The 27,448-nt window shown below is 44.3% G+C and overlaps 1 protein-coding gene across 1 annotated transcript in view; it reads left to right on the forward strand.

The window, feature by feature from the left end:
• The window catches only part of LOC308077018 (catenin delta-2-like), a gene marked incomplete at its 3' end in the record, with an annotated part of 629,209 nt that overhangs the window by 323,134 nt on the left and 278,627 nt on the right, over positions 1-27,448 (forward strand). Inside the window, exon 6 of the mRNA XM_080417546.1 lies at positions 12,610-12,782. Coding sequence (XP_080273672.1) covers positions 12,610-12,782 — 173 coding nt within the window. The remainder of the gene's footprint in view (positions 1-12,609; positions 12,783-27,448) is intronic.

A 27,448-nucleotide genomic window follows, 5' to 3' on the forward strand; every position in this document is an offset into this window, starting at 1 on the left:
GTGTTAATATTTCTCTGCACTGCTCATACAAGGAGTGTTGTGGAGACCACGTGGGAAAAAAATTTGTTGGCCTAGTATAGAGCTCTGGGGGACTCCTCCGGTCAATGACGTATACAGGGTTCAAGTTGTAAAAAAGTATGACCAATGCTAGTAATAATTTGCATCAACCAAAATGTGACCACGCCACTCTCTTTAAAGGATCTGCACCATGAATTTAAAAAATAATAATAATATTTAATATCATATTGTTTATGTCCCTCAAATGTTTTTCAAAAGGTTTGAGCCTAAATCAAGCCTCAGATATACTCATTCCAACTAACTTCTCTCTGGCTTATAAAGCACTTTCACCTGCAATACCATATTGTCCTGTTTGGCACGGGGCGCTATTGAGCCAGTTTGTATGCATGTTATCTCCTGGTTCTGTGTGGAAAAAGTAAAAAAAATATATATGAAAAAAAAAGAAGAAAAAAAAATGTTTTTCTTTTTCTTTTTTTTTTACTGAAAAACGGGAGGTATTGTACCCTGACGTGACGTCACACAGTTTGGCCTGTTTTGAGACCAATTTACAGAAAACCCCAGATTTGCTGTGAAAGCCTGAGTGTTCAAACTGGGGTATTTTTGGGGATAGAAGAGAGGTAGGGGAGTCCAAAAACACACAAAAAAGAAGAAAAAGTAAACATTCATGGTGTAGTCCCTTTAAGGGGAGACACCCTGAACCGCATATGAATCCCCAATTCCCCACTTAGGTTAAGGTAGAGGTAAGGTAGAGGCTTTTGTGTGAACTCTAAAATAACAATTTAATTTAACAACACTATTAAAGCAACGCATAAGGGACAGATTTGTGTCTGTACCAACCACAAGTTAAAACGTGTTTCAACTTTTCACTGCATTGCTAATACATTGATTCCAGAGGCACCACAGATGCCTCTGCCACCTTTACGTTTGTGTCACAAGAGCCATTTTGTGCGTGAAGCTCTAAATGATGAGCTTGTTTCTAATCATCCAACATGTACTTGTAACAAACACAATATATATTTTCCAGGTAGAAAATCCACTGTGGTGCATCCAGCTTTGTCGAGCGTCTATTCACCTGTTTCCTAGGCTGTGTGTTTTCCACTTCCTGTCGGATTTCATTGGATATCATTAGTCATCTGACCAGTTTCATTGGATTTCATTGGATCAAATCGACAGGAAGTGGAAAACACACAGGAAGTGGAAAGCCTAGGAAACAGGTGAATACGAACAAAATGTTCAGGGAAGGGAAGCCGGGCGGGAAGGGTGATACTTGTCACCGCACCTACTCCTACGGGCTGGGGCGGAGCCTGTCAGCAGGGAGTGTCGGGTGGGAGGAGTAGGCTCTACGTCCTCCCGGTGGGGGCTCCTCACTGGCATGTGAGCCAGTAGGATACAACGACAGTGACAACAACACACAGAAATGTGTGTGGGGAGGAATTGATTGGTATAACGACTAAAATGGGGAGAAAAAGGGGTAGCACTTGCTATGCATCCTATGTGTATAACGCATCATGAACATACTTATAAGGCATTATAATCTGCTCATAACCCTGTATAATCAGATTTGTAAGAGCTCATAAATAATCATAATGCTTTATAACCATAACCATAACACATTATAAAGCTTGTTACAATGACTTATAAGTATCAAGTGTTATAATACTTCATAATTGCTGTCAAATTGGTAACAGTTGCTATGCATCCCAAATTAATGCGCATAGTTATAATCCATTATAATCAATTGATAATGCTTTATTATCACTGTTATAATGTGTCATAACCATTGTAATGCATTATTATAATGCATTATAATACGATTATAAGTTATTATAAGTGGTCATTTGTTACTTTATGATCATTTTATAAGTCTTTATTATCACGTTTATAATGCCTTATTATCACTTATAAGGTGTTATACTGTGATTATAAGTTATTATAAAGTGAACATTTGTGACATTATGATCATTTTATAAGGTGTTATTATTACATTTTTATCGCCTTTAAAACACTGTTATAATGCATTATAATTACTGTTATAATGCATTACACTATGATCATAAGTTATTATAAGTGTCTATTTGTTACTTTATGATCATTTAATGATGCTGTATAATAAAGTATAAAATGCCTTATACTCACTGTTATAACACATTTTAATCACTGTTATAATGCTTTATTATCACTTATAATGCATTACAACTGTGATTATAATGCATTATAGCAGTGATAATAAAGGATTGATTATAATGGATTATAACTATGAGAATACATTTAGGGTTGCATTGCAAGTGTTACCAAGTGGGTAGCAATTATTAAGTATTATAATACTTGACATTATAAGTCATTATAACATGCTGTATAATGTGTTATGATTGCATTATACGTTGTTATGAATATTTATAACTGTAATCATCGCGTGTTATAAGCATAATACAATGCATTTATACTTGAACGTATAAGTCATTATAACAAGCTTTATAATGTGTTATGGTTATGGTTATAAAGCATTATGATTATTTATGAGCTCTTATAATTATGATTATACAGGGTTATGAGCAGATTATAATGCCTTATAAGTATGTTTATTATGCGTTATACACATGGGATGCATAGCAAGTGCTACCGAAAAAGGCGTTAAAAAAGAAAAATGGAGGTACAAGGTTTTTCTGCCCGACAGCAACAATATATTTTTGTTAAATAGGCCTTACTGTATGTACACTGTTTTACATGGCTGCTACTGCTGGAGCAGCAGTTCCCTGTCATAAGGGTGTATACGTACAGTATACTGGGGGATTTGCATAGTTACAGTATGCACCGCAGACCAGGGTTAGCTGACTGCTGGGTGCAATTGTTGCAGTCACTGCAGTTCTGTTACTGTATGTTGTTGGCAGCCATTCAGTTATACTGGCATTCCGTCGCTGTCAGTTGGAAACCTTGTATGTCCAAAACTGATACTTTTCTAGAAAAATAACCTTGTGTTATGCATCCAATGTAGTTATAATTTAAGACACAGAGATACGATTCTACAAATGTCTTGTAAATCCTAACAGTTTTCTGAAACACAATTGTGTATTTGGCCGCGGACCCCCATCTGAAATATTTTGTTCCAGAGACCCCCAGAAGCAAAGATTTGAGTAAAAAAAAAAGTGCTTTAAAGAAATATATACTATATTCAAAGATTTTTCAAATATAGCAGATATAAGCTCATAGAGCGGCACTCTGTGCCACGCTATGAGCTTGTATATCTGCTATTTTTGAATAGCCAAAGTATAAAATAATGGTTTAAGTGGCTACACAGATGCGTTCCAGGTTTTAATGGGTTAAGCTCTTGAGCACAAGCTCTTGTTGAAACTTTTGATTTGGTTCAATATTTAGAACCAAATCAAATATATATTATCAATATTTTACAACTCGCAGCAATATTTTTTCGTTAAAACAAATAGAGTGTTTGTTCAGTAACAGGGCTTTCCCCATCTCTCCAGCTCTTTAAAAACAGAAAATACATTTCAGATGCGGTTGCAAATCTTCAGCCAAGCAGGAGAGAACACCCATTTATCAGCTTAACTTTTATAGTGTTCCAGTTAGAAATGTGTCTGCTTATTTCTTAGTGTCCTCACTTCCAATTTCTGTATCTGTATCCTGCCTGAGTTCTCTATCCTGATTGGATAAAATTGACATCCCGGCCTGATGCAGAGCTGTAGAGTCTCCTGTATGAACAAACACTCTACAGTATAGCAGTGGTTCTCAACCAGTGGTCCGGGGACCACCAGTGGTCCTTGAGGGGGTTCCAGTTGGTCCCCAGCTAAATGATGGAGAGTTGGTAACCAAATGGATCCTTATAAGATCTTTAACTCTTGAGGGTGTAAAATGAAACCAAATGGACCGGGTCCATTTGGTTTCATTTTACACCCTCAAGAGTTAAATTATTATTAAACATCTGCATTACTTAATTTACAAGAAGTCTACACAATTAGAGAATGTAGAAGAATAGTTTTGCTACATTGCTCTCTCGGTGTTCACATATGGGAAACAGCGCCCTCTGGCGATGTACAGAAGCTTCACATTCACTCCCTCAGGGCCAAACCCTTTTTGGCCCGATGGGTCTTCCGTCGCTTTCCGGTAGCCCTCTTACCCGAGGGCACAAAATGAGACCGGAAAGCGGAAGTCATTCTCTTGGCTTCCTTCTGCCTACGATGAAGGAGCTTCTCACCTTTCTACAAGATCGAGGTCTGCGGGTTCTACTAACTCTGAAGCGACGGGTAGGATTCTCAGTCCATTGAGAGTTCCCCGGACCTCCTTCTCTCCCTCCTATCCCCGCCGTGCTTTTCCGGACGAGGAAAACACAGCATTCTACGGACGTTAAACTAACCAGAGTAGTTACCTTGGCCTAGCTAATACAGCCTTTAGCTTAGCCTGGCCTCTAGCTAGCTCAGTGGCCTTGGCCTAGTCTAGCCTAGCCTAGCCACCTACGTCCTCTACGATGACTCGACGAGAGCTTAACACTACCGCCGATCGCCACGACCGGGGAGCCAGCTTGGATCTCCCCTCCCCCCCGGTGAGGACGCGACACCCGTTCCTGCTCACAGCCCCTGGATGAGTGGGACACACAGTCTACCATGACGCACGCGCCATCGTGGACACACACATCAGCGTACAGATCTGGCCGAATGTGCATGCCTATGTGTTCCCTTTGTTTGTGTGGCTCGAAATGTTTTTCCATGACAAAGTAAGTGTTTGTGTAAATTTAAAAAAGCAACTCGAGACCGGAGACGCCGCTATACCAGCGCTAGCTGAGATGCGACGCCTCACACAGGAGATCTTTCTCGACAAATACTCCACAGAATGGGCTGGTAGAGTACTCGGTTTGTGCGTCACCCACGGAAGGGCACGGTGGTTCACCACAGACCCGGCAGGTAGGTCCAGCTTGCTTTTCCCAGTCTTCCTCCGCCCCACCCGCTACCGACCAGAGGCGAGCAGCTTGACCAGAGGGACAGCGACGCCTCCCCGCCTTCCAAACCCCACCAAACCGGAGCTAGCGGCGACAGAAAACTGCGCTACTAGCCCCGAGTTACAAGACACACACACACAATTCATAGTACAGGATTACGTGAATGTGAATGTGCATGCACTTGTGTCCCCTGCTTCTGTTGCAAATGTTTCTTATATGACAATACAGTGCTTGTGCAATAAAAAACAAAAAACAAAAAAGAATTGCAACCAAAAGCCCTGCCGTCGCAATCACATGTCATTGTAGAGAATTACGTGAATATGCGTGCACAGTTGAATACACATGTCTTTGTAGAGAATTACGTGAATGTGTATGCACTGTTGAATGTGATTGTGTCCCCTGCTTATGTTGCGAATGTTGCTTATATGACAAAAAATGCTCGTGTAAACAACCAAGAAGATTGCAACCAAAAGTACCCAAAATGAGCCAACGACCACTACGGACCCCCCACGGGGGGTCCATGGTGGTCGTTGGACAGAGAAAAGGCGTTATGGCGGGCCAAAACCGTCATTTCCTACAAGGGTCACGCCAAAATTTTCCTTGGTCCATGAAAGAAAGTCACAAGGTAAATATAAGCCAAATTGTTCCGAAGGTGGGGGTAGCCAAAATGGCCGCCCCCACTGCACAACACGTGTTGCCAATAAAGATGGCCGCTGCTGCTCGCAGACACGTGTTGCCGGCAACAATGGCGGCGCCCACGTGCGTGGCCAGTATTTCCAAAATGGCCGCGTACATGGGCCCGGAAGTAACACCAAACACGGTTGTCAGGCCAACGAGTGGCGCCAAGATGGCGGCTGATGTACGCTCGAATACAATAACAACCCCCCCAAATCCGTTGTCATTGCACATCGAGCAATGGAAAAAATGCAACCCCAACCCCTGGGTGCTTCGTACGATAGCAAAGGGTTACAGACTGCAATTTTCCACCAAACCACCCATGTCCAACGAAGTACTGTTGTCACAAGCGAGTGGTCAAACGGCGGTGACGTTACGAGAGGAGATCTCCTCTCTATTACGCAAGAATGCCGTAAGGGAAGTGTTACCAGGGAAAAGCCAAACATGGTTGCCGGGCCAACGAGTACAGCCAGGATGGCGGCTCGCGTACGCCCGACATTAATAACAACCCCTCCAAATCTTTTGTCACTCCGCATCAAGCGATGCAAAGAATGCAACGCCGACCCCTGGGTGCTTCATATGAGAGCACAGGGGTACAGGCCGCAGTTTCCACAAAACCACCCATGTCCAACAGGGCCTTGTTGTCACACACGAGTGGACAGTATAATGATGTGTCGGTTATGATCGATCCTTTCACAAGAACTAGTGCTTGACGTGAACGAACGGACACTCTTCCCTCTTTGGAACCGTTACGTTCACGATTTCGTTCATGCCCCCCCAGCACACCGCACACACGACAGGCGGACTGGTTAACTCCTCCTGCGACTGTGCATTGTGCAGTCATGTTAGTGGGATCAGGTGCACACGTCTGCATGCACATAGTAGCCCCTTACGCCCCACCGGGACCGGGAGCACTACCGAACTTGAACGAATCATTTGAACGAATCGTTTGAACGAATCCTTGAACGAATCTTTGAACGAATCTTTTGTCATTGCCGTGAACGTGAATTAAGTCGTTCGTTCACTGAAATGAACTGTTTGGCGGTTTGAACGATTCTTTGAACGAATCTTTTGAACAAATCATTGCCGTGAACGTGAATTAAATCGTTCGTTCACTGAAATGAACTGTTTGGCGGTTTGAACGATTCTTTGAACGAATCTTTTGAACAAATCATTGCCGTGAACGTGAATTAAATCGTTCGTTCACTGAAATGAACTGTTTGGCGGTACATACTGCTTTTTCCACCAGACCACCCATGGCCAACAGAGCACTGTTGTTACACGCTAGTGGTCAAGAGGCGGTGACGTTGCGAGAGGAGACTGCCTCCCTTTACGCAAGAACGCCGTAAGGACAGTGTCACCAGGAGAAAGCCGGCTCGTTTTCTACTCGAGATACTTCCTGGTCAAGAAGAAAGGGGAGGGGGCTACGTCCTATCTTGGATCTAAGAGCTCACTAGATCTCAAGGACGCCCTTCTCCACATCCCTATCTACCCGCCGCACAGGTAAATCCTGCGCTTCGAGTTCGAGGGTCGTGTGTACAGGTACCTGGTCCTCTCGTTTGAAATGTCTTGAGTCCCAGGATGTTCATGAAATGCACTCAAGCGATAGCTCCTCTGAGACAGAGGGGAGTCCGCATCGCAACCTACATAGAACATTTGGTTGCTGAGTGCGGACTCGCGTTCTGGATGCATGTCATCACCATAGACTGGTGGTGTCGCACCTGACCTCCCCGGAATTCACACTGAACTTCGAGAAGTGCACGAAGTGTGTGCTCACCCAGTCCCATCACGCTACCTTATAGGTATCGCACTGGATGCGGTCTCTCTGGTTGAGCTCCCTCAGGTTTTTTGCCGTGTGACAGTGTCCGCGGCATGCATGCAGTCCCTCCAACAAGGGAAAGTAGCCTCTTTCCTGTCGGAGGGCGTCCCGGTAGGGAGGATCATCTCAAGAATGATGATCGCCACCGATGACAGCCTCACAGGGTGGGTCACCACCTTCGGGGGCCGGACGGCCATGGGTCTGTGGAACCGCAGCATGAGGACAGCATACATTAACTGCTTGGAGTTGATGGCAGTCCTTTTGGCGGTAAAACACTTTGAGCCCCACATCAGTGGACGTAACGTTCAGGTCAGGACGGACAATACCACGACCATGGCCTGTACCAACAAGCAAGGAGGTCCGAGATCTCCTACCTTGAACAGTCTGGCACGGAGGTTTGATTTTGTGGTGCGACGCACACTTGGAATCAATCAGCGCCTCTCATGTACTTGGCCTTCTGAACAGGGGAACCGATCCTCTGTCCAGAGGCGAGATTTTTATTCAGATTGGTTTCCGCACCAGGGTCGCGGACCAGATCTGGACCTAGTTGCCGCGGAGGAGAACGCAGATTGCTCGCTGTTCCTCTCAATGAGAGAGCGGGCTCCGCTGGACCTGGACGCCCCGGCGCACGAATGGTCGTGGGGGCTGCCTTATGCGTGCCCTCCGCTGGAACTGATCCACCCCACTCCGGAACGGATCAGACTCCAAGGCTTGGTGGCGTTGCTGGTGGCTCCGGTACGGGGCTCCCGGAGGTCGGGGATAGCTCCCCTCCTCTAAAAGAGCAACCTTGGCCCCTCCCGCTACGCAGGGATCTGCGACAGCAGGCGAAGGGCGAAACCTTTCATCCCAGACCCGCAGAAATAGAATTGTGGGTCTGGCCCGTGGAGGGAAAACTTGACTGCGACTGGTTTTCCTCCTAGAATGGTGGCTACCAGTGGGGTATCGTTCAGGTTCGACTCGCTAAAATTAACTAGTTCCTTGCCGTGAATGTGAACGAGTTTGTTCTTTTTCTGGGACGGTTACGTTCACACTATAGTGCATGCCCCCATCCCCTCCCCCCGCGTATAGGACGGGAGGTTGGGCTGTACGTGCGACGTAGAAAACAAAGACGCTCCCACGAGGGCGTTTTCACACTAGAGAGTGGAGCTGCTGAACGAGAACGTGAACGAGTCAATTGAACTATTCATTGCCGTGAACGCGGACAAAGTCGTTCGTTCGCTGAAATGACTGTTTTTCCACTACTAGCGGATACTATTTAGGCCGCTAGGGCACACTCCACTAGGTCTCTCTACGGGACAAAGTAGGGCGTGTGCGAGGAATGGTATCTGGGACGGTCCCCGGCTGTGCATGGTTCCGCTCCAGGTTTCGGTAGCAGACGTCCTGATCTTCCTACAGGATAGGTATGATCTGGGAAACGTTTTCTCCACAATCGAAGGGTACCTGGCGGCTATCTCAGTGAGCCACGGTTGGCTTCGAGGGGAAAACCACGTAAAACAGCCCCTTGTGGGCCAGTTCATGAAGTGCGCTGCGTGCACATCCTGTCTCAAGGTCCCTGTTCGCCGCGTTGGGACTTGGTCCTGGTGCTCGACTCACTCTCTCGTCCTCCTTTTGAGCCGTTGGAGACGGAGGAACCAAAGTTCCTCACGTTCAAGACGGTACTCCTGGTTGCGCTGTTGACAGCGGAACGGGTGAGCGATATTCGTGCCCTCTCGGTGACTCCAGAGTGCATGAGGTTCGCTGGAGGTGACGGTAGGGTTGTCTTCAAACCCAACCCGGCGTTTGTCCCCAAGACTACCTAGCAGTGGTTAAAGCCTACTGAGGTGGTGGCTTTTCACCTGCCTCCGGTTGCCCGGAGGTGGATCGGAGGCTGCACTGTCTCTGGCCAGTGAAGGCCCTGAGGGTGTATGTCCGAAGGACTGTGGCCCAGAACCGACCTAGCCGGTTGTTCGTTTCTCTGGGGCCCGGGTCACGGGGAAGGCGGTGGCTTAGTCAACGCCTTCCCGGTGGATTTTGGATGCTATTCGCCTGGCGTACACTAGTAGCGGAGCCCCAGTGCCTGACGGCCTGAGAGCGCACTCTACTAGGGGTGTGTCGACGTCCTGGGCCCTCTGCAGAGGTGTGGTTTTCAGGACGCCTACACGGCAGCAAGTTAGTCGTCTACCTCGACTTTCGCTGCTCTCTTTGGCCTGGACGTGGCAGCGCCCTCCATGGCGCACGCAGTCCTGGGCGTGGTTTCCACCTGACGGTGGGGTAGATGCATGGAACAGACGTAAGGTCGGTTCATGCCCTTGTGCCTCCTAGGGGGTGTTGACGTCCTGGGCCCTCTGCAGAGGCGGGTTTTTCAGGACGTCTACATGACAGCGAGTTGGTAGTCTCCTTGACTTTCGCTGTTTTTCTAGCCTGGACGTGGTGGCGTCTTCTTTGGCGCTCGCAGTCCGGGGTGTGGCTTCCACCTGAAGGTGGGTAGGGGCATAGAACGGATGTAGGATCTGTTCATGCCCTTGTGCCTAGTATGTCATAGGCCGACGTCCGGGCCTTAGGTCAGTAAGGCGGACTTCGGTCTGTCAGGGCCCTCCACGAAGATGGACAGGCTGTGCCTGTCTTTTAGTTCTTAGGGCTGACAATGGTGTGTCAGGGCCCTACTTTCCTGATCCTTGCCTCAGACCCGGTGGGTCTGATGGCGCCTGGGTGCTGAGGGCCACGCCCCTGGCGCCCGGTACTGGGGCAGGTATTGTGGTATCTCGATTTGTAGATACATTCCGGGGGTTTATATCTCCCATATGTGAACACCGAGAGAGCAATGTAGCAAAACTAAGGGTTACTTCCGTAACCCCGGTTTTGTAAATTGCGAACGAGGTGTTCACAAAAACACCCTTCTTTTTGCTTCACCGTAGGCAGAAGGAAGCTGGTGTATCAAGAGAATGACTTCCGCGTTCCGGTCTCCTTTTGTGCCCTCGGGTAAGAGGGCTACCGGAAAGCGACGGAAGACCCATCGGGCCAAAAAGGGTTTGGCCCTGAGGGAGTGAATGTGAAGCTTCTGTACATCGCCAGAGGGCGCTGTTTCCCATATGTGAACACCTCGTTCGCAATTTACAAAACCGGGGTTACGGAAGTAACCCTTAGTTATTTTGATCAACGTGTGCCTGTCATCTCTCCTATGTTACAACATCAACACAGCATGGATGGAATTGTGTACACAATCTTATCCAACGATAACAACATATTCTAAGTTTTGGGTTCTGAGAGTTAGATCTCATCAAATGGTGGTTCTGTGGCTCAAAATGCAGAATAAATAATGGACCTTGACATGAAAAAGGTTGAAAACCACTGCTCTATAGCGAGTACTATCAGAATATAGAGTTATTTAACACTTATTTTGAGCTTGTAGATCGGCTATTTTTGCTACTTTCGTGTGACACTGTAGTATGACGAGGAAGGGCATAAAGAGACGAAACAAAAAGTTGCGATATGAGGTTTCTGCCTGACATCGACCATGTGGAACCAATGCCTTGTTCTTGAGCCGGTATGAAAAGACAAGGAAGACAGAGCCGGTTTCAGCGGCTCACCAGCTTACAGGAAAGAGGGTATTTTGTGGAGTTTCGGGGAACCGTAAAAGAAGCTTCGACTTACAGCTTTATTCCTCCGTCTTATGACCGGTGTCGCGTGCCGAAAACAACGCCAGTCCATAAGCTCACGCCTCGCATGCACCAGTGGTTCTCAAAGTGGGGTCCGCGGGCCTCTGGGGACCGCCAGGGGTCTTTAAGGGGGTTCCCAGCAACCTTTTCTGCCTTTATTAGGTATAGTGTAGATGGACAGGAAACAGGGAGAGAGAGATGGGGAGAGACATCAGGATTCGAACCAGCAATGCACTGTCAGGCTACATTGGAGCATAGGTGCCCGGACTGCTGGCCTAGCAGTCCGGGCACCTAGGGAAAATACCCTCTTCCTGTAATCGGATCAAAATCACTTTAACCCTAATAGCGTACATCAAGTGTTTGAATTTTAGTTTTTTTTTCAAATGTTTTGAAATGTACAAAAAATAAAAATAATAAAAAAATGTTGTATGGGCTCCAAACACATCTCAATTTGAAGGGGTCCTCGATATAAAAATGTTCCACAACCGCTGGCATCCGTGACGCCGCGTTGCCGACTTACGGATCAGCTATGTTTGTATGGTACGACGAACTCTAAATCGGGCTCAAACTCGAGCTCCTCTTTTCCAAAGCAGTTCAAACGCTGCCAGATGCATTCCTGCACATTGGGCGAGAGGCTGACTAAACAGGAAGGAGCAGCGCCAACCACTAAATGATTCATCTCACAGTGGGAATCCCTTTTTGTCTTACACACACAAGGGGGTGTGGGCGTACAGGCTAGATAACGTAGATCCACAACTCTGCTCGCTTTGTTGGGGAGGGGAGGGGTGGGGGGGTGGATGTAATGTTTGGAGTGGTTCGCAAACAGCGAACCACTCCAAACATTGCCCCCAACCAACCTAAAAAAAAACTTGTCTGTTTCGCTTTGTACAAGTTTTCTGTCTCTCTCTCTCTCACTCTCTCTCTCTCCCCTTCCCCCTCCTCCTCCTCCTCTTCCTTCACCTCCTGCTCTCGCTGTTCCTCTATATCTCTCTCCTTCTCGCTAATAAATTATGTATGCCATCTCCAACTCACTGAGCGCTGCACTGCTGTTGCTGTCTGCTCTAAATTGCTACTCTCTCTCCCACTCTCTCTCTCTCTCCATCTCCCTCACTCTCTCTCCCACTTTTTCTCCCATACCCCCCACTCTCTCTTTCTCTCTCTCTCTCTCTCTCTCTTTCTCTCTCTCTCTCTCTCTCTCTCTCTCTCTCTCTCTCTCTCTCTCTCTCTCTCTCTCTCTCTCTCTCTTTCCCACACACTTTTTCTCCCACTCTCTCTCTCCCTCTTTCCCACTCTCTCTCACTCTCTCCCCACTCTCTCCCTCTTTCCCACTCACTCTCTTAACCACTCTCTCTCTCTCTCTCTCTCTCTCTCTCTCTCTCTCTCTCTCTCTCTCTCTCTCTCATACGTATTCTCGTACTCCCTCGCTCTCCCTCCTCTCCGTTCACGCCCTCCTTCTCCATCTCTGCATATCCATCTCACTCTCTCTCTCTTTCTGCCTCTCTCTCTCTCGGTTATAGGACCGGCACATCTCTCCCAGAGTTCCTTGCAGCTCAACGCCACACCGCAGGCTTCGCTCCACTACTCTGCCAGCTACCATAGCAACCAGACCCTCGCCCTTAGCGACAGCATCTCCGCGGCAACCCCTCTGCGCAGCGGCCAGGTCGGGGGAGCCGTGCACAGCTACAACCAGGTAGGAACTGATGATGATGATGATGATTACTGGTGATATAAGATCCTCACTTCCACTTTGCTTTCTTTGGTTATAGTGTTATGTCGTTAACCCCAGCAACCATATTCGATTTGATGTAGTGTAGACGGCAACAACAAAAAAAGCGGTCCAAGTACAGCACCAACTCAGGGTGGGTGCAGTTTGCTAAGTGTATAAATGGGATTAAAGTGGTTATAATTTATTCAAACTTATTTATTTCACTCGAGTCAAGTGTTAGCTCTTCTCCTTTTACAGGGTGGCAGCTAGATCTGATGTGCGTGTGTGTGTGTGGGGGGGGGGGGCTGACTAGAGAGCGTGCGGACCGGTCCGCTAGCTCAGGGATTGAATCTCTATTAAATAAAGTGTGACTCCGTTTCGACTTAGCGTGCATGGCGACTCGCCGCTGAAGCGGGGGACCCGCGCAGATCGGTGCACAAGCCGTGAAGTGCCCCCCCCCCAACCCCCCACCCCCCCCCCCCCCCCCCGGTTCTCAGCTTTCCCCTTCGCTAGCGGTGCCAACGATCTCCCCTGCCTCTCTGATAAGCCCCCCACACCTAACTACCCCCAACCTCTTCTCACACGCAGTTACCCCCCTCCTTCCTCTCTCTCTCTCTCTCTCAGCCTCAGCCGTGTATCTTTTACTTGCAGAGTGCTTTGACTTTAGCAATGCAGCTTACAGTACAGAATAGGGATGGATGGATGGATGGATGGATGGATGGAGGGATGGATGGATGGGGGCTGACTGACTTGTGTGCTTGGCTGGCTTGGCTTGGCAGTCGGTCGTACAACAGTGTGGGAACATCCCACTGAATTCATTCCATTTAAGTCAGGTTAATTCAGGCAGTGCAACGTTTTGTCCTGTATAATGTATACAAGATCTATCTATCTATCTATCTATCTATCTATCTATCTATCTATCTATCTATCTATCTATCTATCTATCTATCTATCTATCTATATATATATATATCTCAACACAAATAATATTGCAACTAATATAGTCGTTTCTCCAAATTCAACACAAAATGCCACTTTTAATGACAACTGCAGGCTAACACCAGGTTCTGGCAGAATATATATATATATATATATATATATATATATATATATATATATATATATATATATATATATATATATATTTATATGTATTCCTGAGGCATCTTAGCCCATTCTTCATGTGTCGTTTGGCCTCCACTTCACTAATATTCTTGGCTTTGTGTTCTGCAACCGCCCTCTTCAAATCCCACCAGAGATTTTCTGTGGGGTTCAAGTCAGGAGACTCTCACAGAACCGTCTAGAATCTTCCAGTACTTCCTCTGTAACCAAGCCTTAGTGGACTTAAGGTATACATGGGATTATTGTCCTGTTGGAAGGTCCAGTGACGCCCAAGCTTCAGCTTCCACACAGGCCGAGACTAATCTTTCAGTGAACATGGAGACGATGTAGACAGCCTTCGTCAGGTCATCACTGGTTCTGTGAGTGCGTTCCTGAGAAAAGTTGTCCCTCAGTCCTCAATGACTACAACAGACCAGTTGCCTTGACATCACAGGGCATGAAGGCCTTTGAGCGGCTGGTACTGAACCAACTGAGACCGACGAACATCTCGACCCCCTTCAGTTTGCTTACCAGGCAGACATCGGGGTTGATGACGCCATCATCTGCATCAGTGGTTTTCAACCTTTTTCGCGTCAAGGGCCCCCAAATTGACACATATTAGCCCACGGACCCCCTTTTGAAAAGATATGCCAGGAACTCAACCATTTTGATTTCTTTAGGGTCCGAATCTACACTGTATCATCATCATTAGTGTTTATTTAACTCTGAGAGTGTACAAATGGAACCATTCCATTCCATTTGTACACTGAGTTACAGACACATAAGGGTCAATTTGGTTCCTAACTATTAATTTGGCTGGGGACCCCCTGGAACCCCCTCAAGGACCACTGGTGGTCCCCGGACCACTGGTTGAGAACCACTGATCTAATAATAATAATAATAATAATACATTTTATTTATAACGCACTTTACATTCTTACAAATCTCACAGAGTGCTACAGATCTACATGCTTAATAGGGCCTTCACCCACCTCGACGCCCTGGGCAGTAGTGTCGTTTGACTTCTCCGGGTGCCTTCAATACGTTCCAGCCTCTACTGCTTGCAGAGAAGCTTGCGTTGATGGGGGTGGACCGAGGCTCGTGGCATAGATCTCAGACTACCTCTCGGGCAGAGGTAGTCTGGTAGAGGTATAGCGATATGTGAGACTGCAGGGGTTGGTTGATTTCCGCTTCAACTCCCAAGACCTGTCACCTACAGAGATTCTCAGATGACACCACGGTGGTCGGCCATATCTCAGGTGACAACACTGCTGAACATGATGGTGTGGTGAGAGGGACTTTGTGCGGCGGAGCGAGGCGAACCAGCTCCGGCTCAATGCTATAGCAAGACCAAGGAGATGGTGGTGGATTTCCACACGACCAAGAGAGTACCCCCCCCCCCCCCCCCCCCGGTGCCCAGCACCATGAATGGGGAGGTGGTGGAGTTTGTGGACAGCCTACAAATTCATTTCTAGGAGTGCACCTGAACAGCTCGTTGGACTGTACAGACACCGCAGAGGCACTTCACAGTAAGGGGAAGAGCCGGCTGTTCTTCCTGCGAAGGCTCGGATCGTTTGGCGTGTGTAACAGGATGCTACAGATGTTCTATTAGTCCGTTATGAAAAGTGCCCTCTGGAGGGGGGGGGGGAGGTGTAGGGCTGTCACGATTACAAATTTAAGTTGACGATTAATTATCACTCAAATAATTGCGATTAACGATTTAATTGGGTTTCTGTCGTTGAAAATGTATGTAACATTAGGAATAAAAATTCAATTTCTGTTTGGCTTTTAGCTTTCGTAAACAAAAGTTGCACAGGCCAGATATGACAAATAAAACATATTTAATTACTTTATACGTAAAAATAAACATTAATACAATAGTGGATATAGCAGATCTATAAGCCCAAAACGTGCCGCGATGCGACGCGTTTTTAGCTTATAGATCTGCTATTTCCACTATTTTTGACATTATTTTTTAATATTTGTCAATTTTTTTACATGGAATTGATTATGACGATTATAATTAGACAAAGATAATTGCGATTATATAAAATAATTGCGATTAGACGATTATGTAATAATTGTGACAGGCCTAGGGAGGAGTTGGCCAGGGTGCGCACAGCAAGAAAGCTGGATGCCATCATGAATAATCCCTCCCACCCCCTCCATCCAGAGATAATTGGGTACCTGAGTAAGAGAGGAAACGACAGATTCACCTCCCTCCACCCGGGGCGGAGGTGAATCTATCCATGCGTCACTGTAGGCGAGGTGTTCTTTTCAGCATAATACTTCATTCTTCTTCCTCCTCCAGACATGCTGTACCACTGATCCATAGGATAGGCCATAGGATTATCTTTACGTTATAAGCTTCAAAAACGGAGAAGTCGCACACGGCTATAAACGGCACTTCTCTTCTTTCATTGTGCATCTCGCCACTGTTAACAGCAACACCTCGGACGCTCACTAAACAGCAGGACTTGATAAAACTTTGTTCATTCGTCCCACTGCACGCTCTATTATTTATGTACACTCATTATTCATTATTGTATACTCTATTATTTATCCACGGCGTCTTTGTTGTTCTGCACCAGGCGGGATGATTGTATAGGGTGTATATACGTCAGTATACTTTATTAATAGTTGTTTAAGTGTGTCTTTATTGTGTTGTCACTCTGTCCCATACTGTACTTCTGTGACCTGCATCTGTAACTTTTTACTCTTGTGCTGTCTCTGGTGCCTGAAATTTCCCCCACGGGATCAATAGAGGATCTAGCTATCTTGACTATAGCATTATATCTGACCGACCAATACAAGTAGCAGTAGTGTGGTATAGGCCAGGGTGTCTAAGCAACACCTGTTGATATTGACGGTGTATTTTGCGTGAAGAAGAGAATCTACAAGCTGACATTGTGACGCATCTCCGCTTACCAATCGTCTGGTTTGTGTGTGTGCGTGTGCGTGTGCGTGTGTGTGTGTGTGTGTGTGTGTGTGTGTGTGTGCGTGTGTGTGTGCGTGTGTGTGTGTGCGTGTGTGTATATATATACATCTCACGGCAGTGTGCTGAGGGAGGGAAAACTCCCAATTACTGTACCTCCTAGCCTACAGGAACCAATTATTCCCAATTTTCATTTCTTTAACTCGGCAATGATGATAACCCCCTCCCCCCACCCCCCCCCCACACACACACACACGCACACGCACGCACACACACACACACACACACACACACACACACACACACACACACACACACACACCCACCCACCCACCCAGACCCCCCCCCCCCCCCCACACACATACACACACACACACACGCACACACACACACACACACACACACACACACACACACACACACACACACACACACACACACACACACACACACACACACACACACACACACACACACACACACACACACACACACACAGATCAATCAGTGTGCAGCTGTAGCTACTGTTAGTGCATCATTAAAAGATATTGCCTGTGTTGGAGGCAAATGTTCTATTCATGATTGCTGCATGCAGTTGAGAATAAAAAAATAATGGAGCTGTTTTTAAATGAATACTTTGAGGAGAGCTATTCAATGAAAAAAACTATATTTGCAGATAGGGTTTTTTTTCTCTCTGTTTTTTATTTTTTCCATAAATGTTTCTGTTGAGTACTTGCCACAGACATGTTTCAGTATGTAGGTTGTACGGTAAACAGAGTGGTAACTGGCTGAGTGGGCACCTACACTACACATTGTGGCCTTGTGGGCACCTCCATGCAGTGGTGGAAAAAGTACGCAAATGTTTTACTTAAAGGTAGGGTAAGTGATTTGCTTTGGTTAAAATAAGTGTTAAATAGCTCTATATTCTGATAGTACTCATTGCTATAGAGTGTTTGTTCAGTAAAAGGAGTCTGCTTGTCTCTCCAGCTCTTTATAAAACAAAAAATGCATTTTCGTTTCAGTTTCAGTTTCATTTCCAATTTTATCCAACCAGGACAGAGAACTCAATCAGGATACAGATTAAACAAGTGAAATTGGAAGTGATGACACTAAATGAGCAGACAAAATTGGAACTGGAACACTATACAAATTAAGCTTAAAAATAGGTACTTTCTCCTGATTGGCTGAGATTTTGACACCTACCGAAAAATGTATTTTCTGTTTATTAAAGAGCTGGAGAGACAGGGAGACTCCTATAGCAAACACTCTATAGCAATGATTACTATCAGAATATAGTATTTTAACCTTTTAACAAAATACTTTTTGTTTTGACCAAAACATATCACTTACCCTACCTTTAAGTAAAACTATCAATACTGCAATGTAGAAATACTCTGTTACAAGTAAAAGTCCGGAATAAAACATTTACTTGACTAAATGTACATAAGTATATAGCATCATCCAATCGCGACGCATTGTGAGCTTGTATATCGGCTATTTTCAAATGGCAGAAATGTATATAGGGCTGAAGTGGTTAATGTGTGTTTTGTAATATTAATCAAAATCTACAAAGCATATAATTGTAGTGGAGTAAAAGTACAATATTTGCCTCTTGAGATGTCGTGGAGTAGAAGTAAAAGTATTGAAAATTGGAAATACTCCAGCAAAGTACAAATACCTCAAAATTGTACTTCAAAGGTAGGGTAAGTGATATTTTTGGGTTAAAACAAAAAGTATTTTTTTTAAAGGTTTAAGCACTATATTCTGATAGTAATCATTGCTATAGAGTGTTTGTTCAGTAACAGGAGTCTCCCCGTCTCTCCAGCTCTTTAATAAACAGAAAATACATTTTCTGGTAGGTGTCAAAATCTCAGCCAATCAAAATCTCAGCCAATCAGGAGAAAGTACCCATTTTTAAGCTTAATTTTTATAGTGTTCCTGTTCAAATTTTGCCTGCTCATTTCTTAGTGTCATCACTTCCAATTTCACTTGTTTAATCTATATCCTGATTGAGTTCTCTATCCTGATTGGATAAAATTGGAAATGAAACTGAAACTGAAACGAAAATGCATTTTCTGTTTTATAAAGAGCTGGAGAGACATGGAGACTCATTATATGGACAGGACACTCTATAGTAACGAGCACTATCAGAACATAGACCCATTTTGCAATTATTTGAATAATTGCAAATCACTTACCCTACCTTTAAGTACAGTACTTCAGTAAATGTACTTACTGTAGTTACTTTCGACTGCTGCTTCCATGTTACATGGCTATTACATTGGCTATTTTTTCATGTTTTTTATGCTACATTATACAACAGGTCGTTCCGACCGAGCAATCTGATTGGTTGAAATAGGCTCTGTATACCCGTGCTCTAACGAGCGTGAAGCACACCTAGCCGTTCTCCAATGAGACGAATCAAAATGTAAAAATATGAATTAATATTAATTACACTTCAGTGATGCATGCAGAACTCTGCTCTGCCTCGTTCCATGACCGCATCACTGTGGTGTCAATAATCACGATAAAGCACACCCTCTTGTGTAACTTTGCTTAATTAAATCATTTTGCAGAGGACCCCCTGGGACCCCCTCAATGACTCAGTCTGGAAAATCTTTGAATTTGTTTGGGAAATGAATCTCAATACAGCGATGCGCTGACATTAAAAAGAAATGTAATTGTAATTTGTACTTTTGAATACCAATAATGTTTTAAAGCAAGTACTCCACTACCTTTAAGGGATATTTCACTTTCAAAAATACTTTGGGTCATTTTATCGTCTACTCAGGCCTTTGTGAGCCCCCCAGACTATTTTTAAGTTGATTGATTCAGTATTTAGATATTTGATATTCATTTTATCAGACACGCCCCCTTCCTATACAAACCCATTGTAACTTCAAACTCCATTTTTAACCTGTTAGATTCATCAACCTTGGTTCTGCTGACTCACCCTGTCCTCCTAATACGTGAGGGGGCCATGTTTTTTCGATTACTTTTTTAATTTTTTTTTTAATACATTTTTGTATTGTATTTATTTCTTTTCATTTAAATTTTTTTTTTTTTTTAATAAATAACAAAAGTTATCGAAAGAACACGGCCCCCTCACGTATTAGGAGGGCAGGGTGTGTCACCAGAACCAAGGACGGGTGTTTTTGATGAATCTAACATGTTAAAAATGGAGTTTGAAGTTATAATGGGTTTGTATAGGAAGGGGGCGTGTCTGATAAAATGAAAATCAAATATCTAAATACTGAATCAAGCAACTTAAAAATAGTCTGGGGTAGACGATAAAATGACCAAAAGTTTTCTTGAAAGTGAAATATCCCTTTAACTCAAGTTCGAATTTAACGGAGCGACGTTCACTTACTCACGTACAGTAGTTGAGTAATATTTGACCAGGAGTATCTATACTTTGACCCAAGTACTGGAGTATCCCCGTTTGGAACCTCACAGTCCAGGATAGCTCCGAGATGATGAGGTCTCGTTGTCTCGTGTCCCGGCAGAGGTAGAGTCAGTCCAAATGAGGTGAAAATCACCTTTTTCGCAACATCGTATCCAAAAAGTAAAGGTAGTCAGACACCTACATATGTTTGCTTATTTAGCCAGCCTGTGCCATCATGTTTTCCCGTTCAACCCAGTACACCGGAAGAACCTCCGACGGCCAGTACTGCTCCCGATTTGGCTACAATGGGAAAACATGGCACATTCTGACTAAATAAGCGATTTAAACATTTTTCTCAACCGCATCTGTAAAATTTAACTTTACGTCGAAATGTCAAACATCTGTATAGGTGTCCCGGACTACCTTTACTTTTTGGAAGCGATGTTGCGAAAAAGGTGATCTTCACTGCATTTGGACGGACTCTACCTCTGCCGCGACCCGAGACAGCGGGACCTTAGTCTCGCATGGACTTAGCAGAAATTGAAATAAAAAAAAATGAATGTAAAGATATTTTAAAATATATTTTCGTGAACGGAAGTGCCAGTTTCCTCTCTTGGATTTCGGGAGGTGTAGTTCCAGACTCTATATAGCATTCGGAGATTGTGGAATAGTTGTCTGGCTACGCAAGACTAGCGGGACCTCATCTCTGAGCTATCGTGGAGAGTGAGGTTCCAAATGGGGCTGGTACTGGAGTTGAGTACTTTGTCCACCGCAGTCAGTATAACTGTACATCAGGTCAGTTGCCTAACATGACACGGTGATACACCATGCTAAACTCTTAAAAGCAACTAAAAGCAACGACGAGTACAAAACGCTGGGATGTTTTTTTTTTGGGGGGGGGTGGGGGGGGCGCTTGTCAGATTAATGGGGCCAGTGTTGTTTTGAGAGCAGCTCCTCCTGGATGGCTTTATGTAAGACCCTGCTGATGGACTGGTTGGTAGGTGCTGCTCTGATATGCAGTGTGTTCATGCAACCGGCGTGTGTGCTCATGCATACGCACTCAAGTATGTCATTTTATGTGTAACATGTATACATGTACATACGCACTAGGCATGTAACGATTTATTTATAAACTGGTGACAATTTAAATCGATTTAATAAAAAAGTTATCGCGTTGCAAACAGCAGCAGGCGCATACAAAAAGAGAAGAAAATACAGCATTCTTGAGAATTGATAAACAAGAGTTTTCAGTCATATGCGAGAAAACACAGTATTTTAAGAAAATACTGGATTTGTGTAAGAGAAATAATAAAAAACGATTTTTGACATTTGTCTCGAAAAATGTTTTGTGTTCAATCATCATCAATCATCGTGAACATAGTAACATGATTTGAATCGTATCGTGAGTTGCGTGAATCGTTACATGCCTAATACGCACACGACATTTGTGTTTTCTGTGTGTGCGTGTGTGTTACTGTACTTGTTGTGAGGACCTCTTAATGACCATTCTCCTGGTCCACAAGAAAGAGATTTACAATTAGAAAAACATATTCAGGTTGGGGTTAGTGTTAGGATTAGGCATTTTGCGGTTAGCTTTACGGGTTACAGTTGTAGATTTAAACCTGATTTATACTTACGTGTGTGTGTGCGGGCGTCCGTGTGTGTATGTGGGTGTGCGCGCGAGCGAGCGCGCGCGTGTGTGTGTGTGTGTGTGTGTGTGTGTGTGTGTGTGTGTGTGTGTGTGTGTGTGTGTGTGTGTGTGTGTGTGCGGGCGTCCGTGTGTGTATGTGGGTGTGCGCGTGAGCGAGCGAGCGTGTGTGTGTGTGTGTGTGTGTGTGTGTGTGTGTGTGTGTGTGTGTGTGTGTGTGCGTGTGCGTGCGTGCGTGTGCGTGTATGTGTGATGGAGGGCATGGTGCATCCACTTGTGTGTGAGAGAGTAAGAGATGTAGCGTGATGCAGTGGTGGCGTGGGGGGGGGGGGGTATATTTATAACCCAGAGAGGCCCTGCTTTAATAATGCATGGATACATGCCACCTCAAACATCCACTGTCTCACTGCAGGAACACTCTGAGAGAGAGCTTTGTACTATAGCACATAGTAACTACAAGTCTTCTATACACTTTTTAAAACTCGCTGACCCATTCATTTGCCCACACATCTAGGCCTATATATCCCTCCATGTATGAATCCCTCCCTTGCTCCATCCATCCATCCATCCATGCAATGTTAATTCCGTCGACTAAAACTATGACGAAAAGTGTTCGTCGACTACCTTTTCTCACTGACGAAAACAAAATAAAAACGAAATAAAAACTAAGCTATGATGACGAAAACTATGACTAAATATATTGACAATTTCGTATATTGACAATTTCGTCTCTCGCTCCCCCTTGGTGTGTGTGCTCTGACTCAGCTAGACTGTGCAGGGCCACAGAACGGTATCGCGTGTTTGACACTGACATAATTATCATTACAGTTATCTTGCTGGGTGCGAACGGCCCTTGAGATACAAATAAATCTGTCTTTATTCTCCATCCATCCATCCATCCATCCATCCATCCCTCCCTCCATCCATCCATCCATCCATCCATCCATCCATCCATCCATCCATCCATCCATCAATAAATCCATTCATCCATCATTCCACTTTATATTTCAATCATATCCAGGCTTATGAACATTCCATTCAATATAGTATTGAATGGACTGTCCATGCAATTAAACCTTTTTGATATTGAGCACGTGTGCAGGCATTCTGTCACTGACACTCTTTATAATGCTGTATTCACACTGGCAGATACAAAGGCTATACCATTCATTTTCAATGGAGGCCAGCAACATCAAGATACAAAGCTACAGGCTACCATTCATTTTCAATGGAAGCCAGTGATATCATCTAGGCCTATATATCCCTCCATGTATGAATCCCTCCCTTGCTCCATCCATCCATCCATCCATGCAATGTTAATTCCGTCGACTAAAACTATGACGAAAAGTGTTCGTCGACTACCTTTTCTCACTGACGAAAACAAAATAAAAACGAAATAAAAACTAAGCTATGATGACGAAAACTATGACTAAATATATTGACAATTTCGTATATTGACAATTTCGTCTCTCGCTCCCCCTTGGTGTGTGTGCTCTGACTCAGCTAGACTGTGCAGGGCCACAGAACGGTATCGCGTGTTTGACACTGACATAATTATCATTACAGTTATCTTGCTGGGTGCGAACGGCCCTTGAGATACAAATAAATCTGTCTTTATTCTCCATCCATCCATCCATCCATCCATCCATCCATCCCTCCATCCATCCATCCATCCATCCATCCATCCATCCATCCATCCATCCATCCATCAATAAATCCATTCATCCATCATTCCACTTTATATTTCAATCATATCCAGGCTTATGAACATTCCATTCAATATAGTATTGAATGGACTGTCCATGCAATTAAACCTTTTTGATATTGAGCACGTGTGCAGGCATTCTGTCACTGACACTCTTTATAATGCTGTATTCACACTGGCAGATACAAAGGCTATACCATTCATTTTCAATGGAGGCCAGCAACATCAAGATACAAAGCTACAGGCTACCATTCATTTTCAATGGAAGCCAGTGATATGACCATAGAAAGCTACAGGCTACTCTCTCTAGGTCAGAGGTGGGCAACTTTGATGATGGAGAGGGCCACTATATTTCCACACTCACTCCAGAGGGCCACATTATTATGCTGTCGAGCCATTCTATGTCACATAAAAGTAGCAAAAATAGCCGATCTACAAGCTCAAAACGCGTCGCAGTGCGACTCGTTTTGAGCTTGTAGATCGGCTATTTTTTGCTATTTTTTAATTGGAATCCGGATTATTATTTTTTTTTTATATTTTTGATATTTTTTTGAATTTTCCTGAAAGGTAACATTTTTATTTAATTTCAAATGCATTTAGTTATACTTATGTTCACTTTTTGAACTTAAATACAAATACATTGGACATAAAAAAGACACTTAATACTAGTCATTAAGCTACTAATATAGACTGAAGTAATTAAAGCCGGTCATGTTTGCATGTTTGGAATTGTAACAGCTGAAATCAATAATATATTAGATATTAACCTAAGGGCCGCATTAAGTGAAGGTGGGGGTCGCATGTGGCCCCCGGGCCGCTGGTTGCCCATGTATGCTCTAGGTCGTCCACAGACGAGTTCTCCATCGTCACTTCCAATCATCCCGGTTCTCCATACATGTGGCCAGCTCGTTGGTACTATGCGCTCCTGCATCCTTCTTGAGTACATCCACGTACGTTAGTGTGGGACGTCCTCGTGACCGATGCCTGTGTGTTGGTTCCCACAGCACCAATTTACTGGCTGGCAGCTCTTGTTGTCTTTGGCAGTGTCCTGCTATAGTCTCATTCTCTTGGCTGCTACTTTCTTGCTCACCCTTGGTATTCCCTCATGCAAGATTTTGTTGGTAACAAGTCCACTCTTGCTGATGTTAAGTACTGCACATCTAGAGACTTCTGCAGGGTTGGCTTCAGGGTCCAGCATTCACTGCCATAGAGGAGAACAGACTCTACCTTTGCATAGAAGAAGCTGATTTTGATTTGTCGGGGGAGGTTGGAGTTCCATACACTGGTCATGCCGTTCAGGGCCCTCCATGCAAGTGCCTTCCTCACTTTAAGATCTTGCTCGGTTGAGTTGACCCATGAGCCACTTGAAGTCCTTGACTTCCTTCAGAGCAGTGCCTCCTGTTGTTGTCAGAGGTGGATGTTCCAATAAGATGTTATAGGTGATAACCTCAGTTTTCTTGACCTATAAAGCCAACCTTGGCACACTCTGCCTCCACTCTGTTCAGAATCTTCTGTGCTTATTCCACGTGGTCGGAGAGCAGGCTGATGTCGTCCGCATTCCATTCATGTTCAATAGAAGCTAGCGACATGAAGATAGTACAAAGCTTAAGGCTACCATACATTTCTAAAGGAAGTCGACATCAAGATACAAAGCGATGCACAACCTTTGAAGCTGACGCTTCAACTGCAGCTACAAAACTACACAAGTGTTGTTTAACCATTTCCACAACCTTCTCTCTCCAGACAATTCCTGCTTGTAATGGGGGAAACTAATTATTTCCATCAGCCAGTTCCCTGTTCTTTTTAACCCCAGGCTTTATATTTTCCTCGCTCGTTGGATGCACGCTTGACGCCAACAAGCGTGTTTATTGTTTATTGTTGTTTATTGTTTATTATGGATCCCCACCCATTTAAGCACCACAGTGAAGACTAGTCTTCCTGCGGTCACACATTCACACTTCACAATCCAATTAAAACATAATACAATGGAATTCTACCATTTCATAGTTAAAACAAAACAGATTTCAGTCTTCACAAATTCTATAATGATTACATATTATATTAATTTTTTGTTTACAAATCAAGAAATACAATATAAAAACATGTATCTGCAATTACTCACAGTTCAAACATTAAACAAGCTAACTAAACATAACTCTTTTACTAATCACGGCTTCCTTCAATTTCTTTTTGAAGCTTGATTTATTGTCTATCCTTATTATATTTAAAAATTATATTTAAAGTGACCACCCATAGCCTGTCTGGTGGCATAGATAGCCATGTGTAGTATTGGTGGGTTGTATCTGTAACAACAATGTGCAGGTTTACCAGTAACCCAGTTAGAAACCAGCATTAACTCCTCTTGCATCACCATTTAACAGAAACAGAATTTTCACTTGAGGCATTCATTGCAGTGTCATCTGCATAGATTTCCATACATGCACTGTTTAGTACACGTGGTAAATCATTAACAACAATTGAATGGGCCTAGACAAATTCGCTGGGATGCCACATTGAAGGGTCACAATCTCTGATAATGTACCATTAAACACTCCACATTGTTGCCTGTTGACCAAATAACTAATTCATTCAATAGTGTGTTGATCAACACTTACAGTGAGTTGGTGACAGACAGTGGTGTAAAGTAACTAAGTGCATTTACTCAAGTACTGTGTTTAAGTACACTTTTGAAGTTTTACTATACTGGAGTATTTCCCATTTTCAATACTTTTACTTCTTCTCCATTACATCTCAGAGGAAAATATTGTACTTTTACTCCAGTACAATTATTTGAGAGCTTTAGTTACTCGTTACTTTGCAGATTTTGATTATTATTACAAAACATGCATGAACCACTTCAGCCCTATATACATTTTGGCCATTTGAAAATAGACGATCTACAAGCTCACAATGCGTCGAGATGCGACGCATTGTGAGCTTGTAGATCTGCTATTTTCAAAAGATTTGTATACAAGTTGAACTTGTGAAATGGGACATTCTGCATAATGAGTATTTTTACTTTTGGTACTTTAAGTACACCCACAGCACCAATTTACTGGCTGGCAGCTCTTGTTGTCTTTGGCAGTGTCCTGCTATAGTCTCATTCTCTTGGCTGCTACTTTCTTGCTCACCCTTGGTATTCCCTCATGCAAGATTTTGTTGGTAACAAGTCCACTCTTGCTGATGTTAAGTACTGCACATCTAGAGACTTCTGCAGGGTTGGCTTCAGGGTCCAGCATTCACTGCCATAGAGGAGAACAGACTCTACCTTTGCATAGAAGAAGCTGATTTTGATTTGTCGGGGGAGGTTGGAGTTCCATACACTGGTCATGCCGTTCAGGGCCCTCCATGCAAGTGCCTTCCTCACTTTAAGATCTTGCTCGGTTGAGTTGACCCATGAGCCACTTGAAGTCCTTGACTTCCTTCAGAGCAGTGCCTCCTGTTGTTGTCAGAGGTGGATGTTCCAATAAGATGTTATAGGTGATAACCTCAGTTTTCTTGACCTATAAAGCCAACCTTGGCACACTCTGCCTCCACTCTGTTCAGAATCTTCTGTGCTTATTCCACGTGGTCGGAGAGCAGGCTGATGTCGTCCGCATTCCATTCATGTTCAATAGAAGCTAGCGACATGAAGATAGTACAAAGCTTAAGGCTACCATACATTTCTAAAGGAAGTCGACATCAAGATACAAAGCGATGCACAACCTTTGAAGCTGACGCTTCAACTGCAGCTACAAAACTACACAAGTGTTGTTTAACCATTTCCACAACCTTCTCTCTCCAGACAATTCCTGCTTGTAATGGGGGAAACTAATTATTTCCATCAGCCAGTTCCCTGTTCTTTTTAACCCCAGGCTTTATATTTTCCTCGCTCGTT

Source organism: Gymnoscopelus braueri (assembly GCF_963280865.1).
Source record: "Gymnoscopelus braueri genome assembly, chromosome: 21".
Taxonomy (NCBI): Eukaryota; Metazoa; Chordata; class Actinopteri; order Myctophiformes; family Myctophidae; genus Gymnoscopelus; species Gymnoscopelus braueri.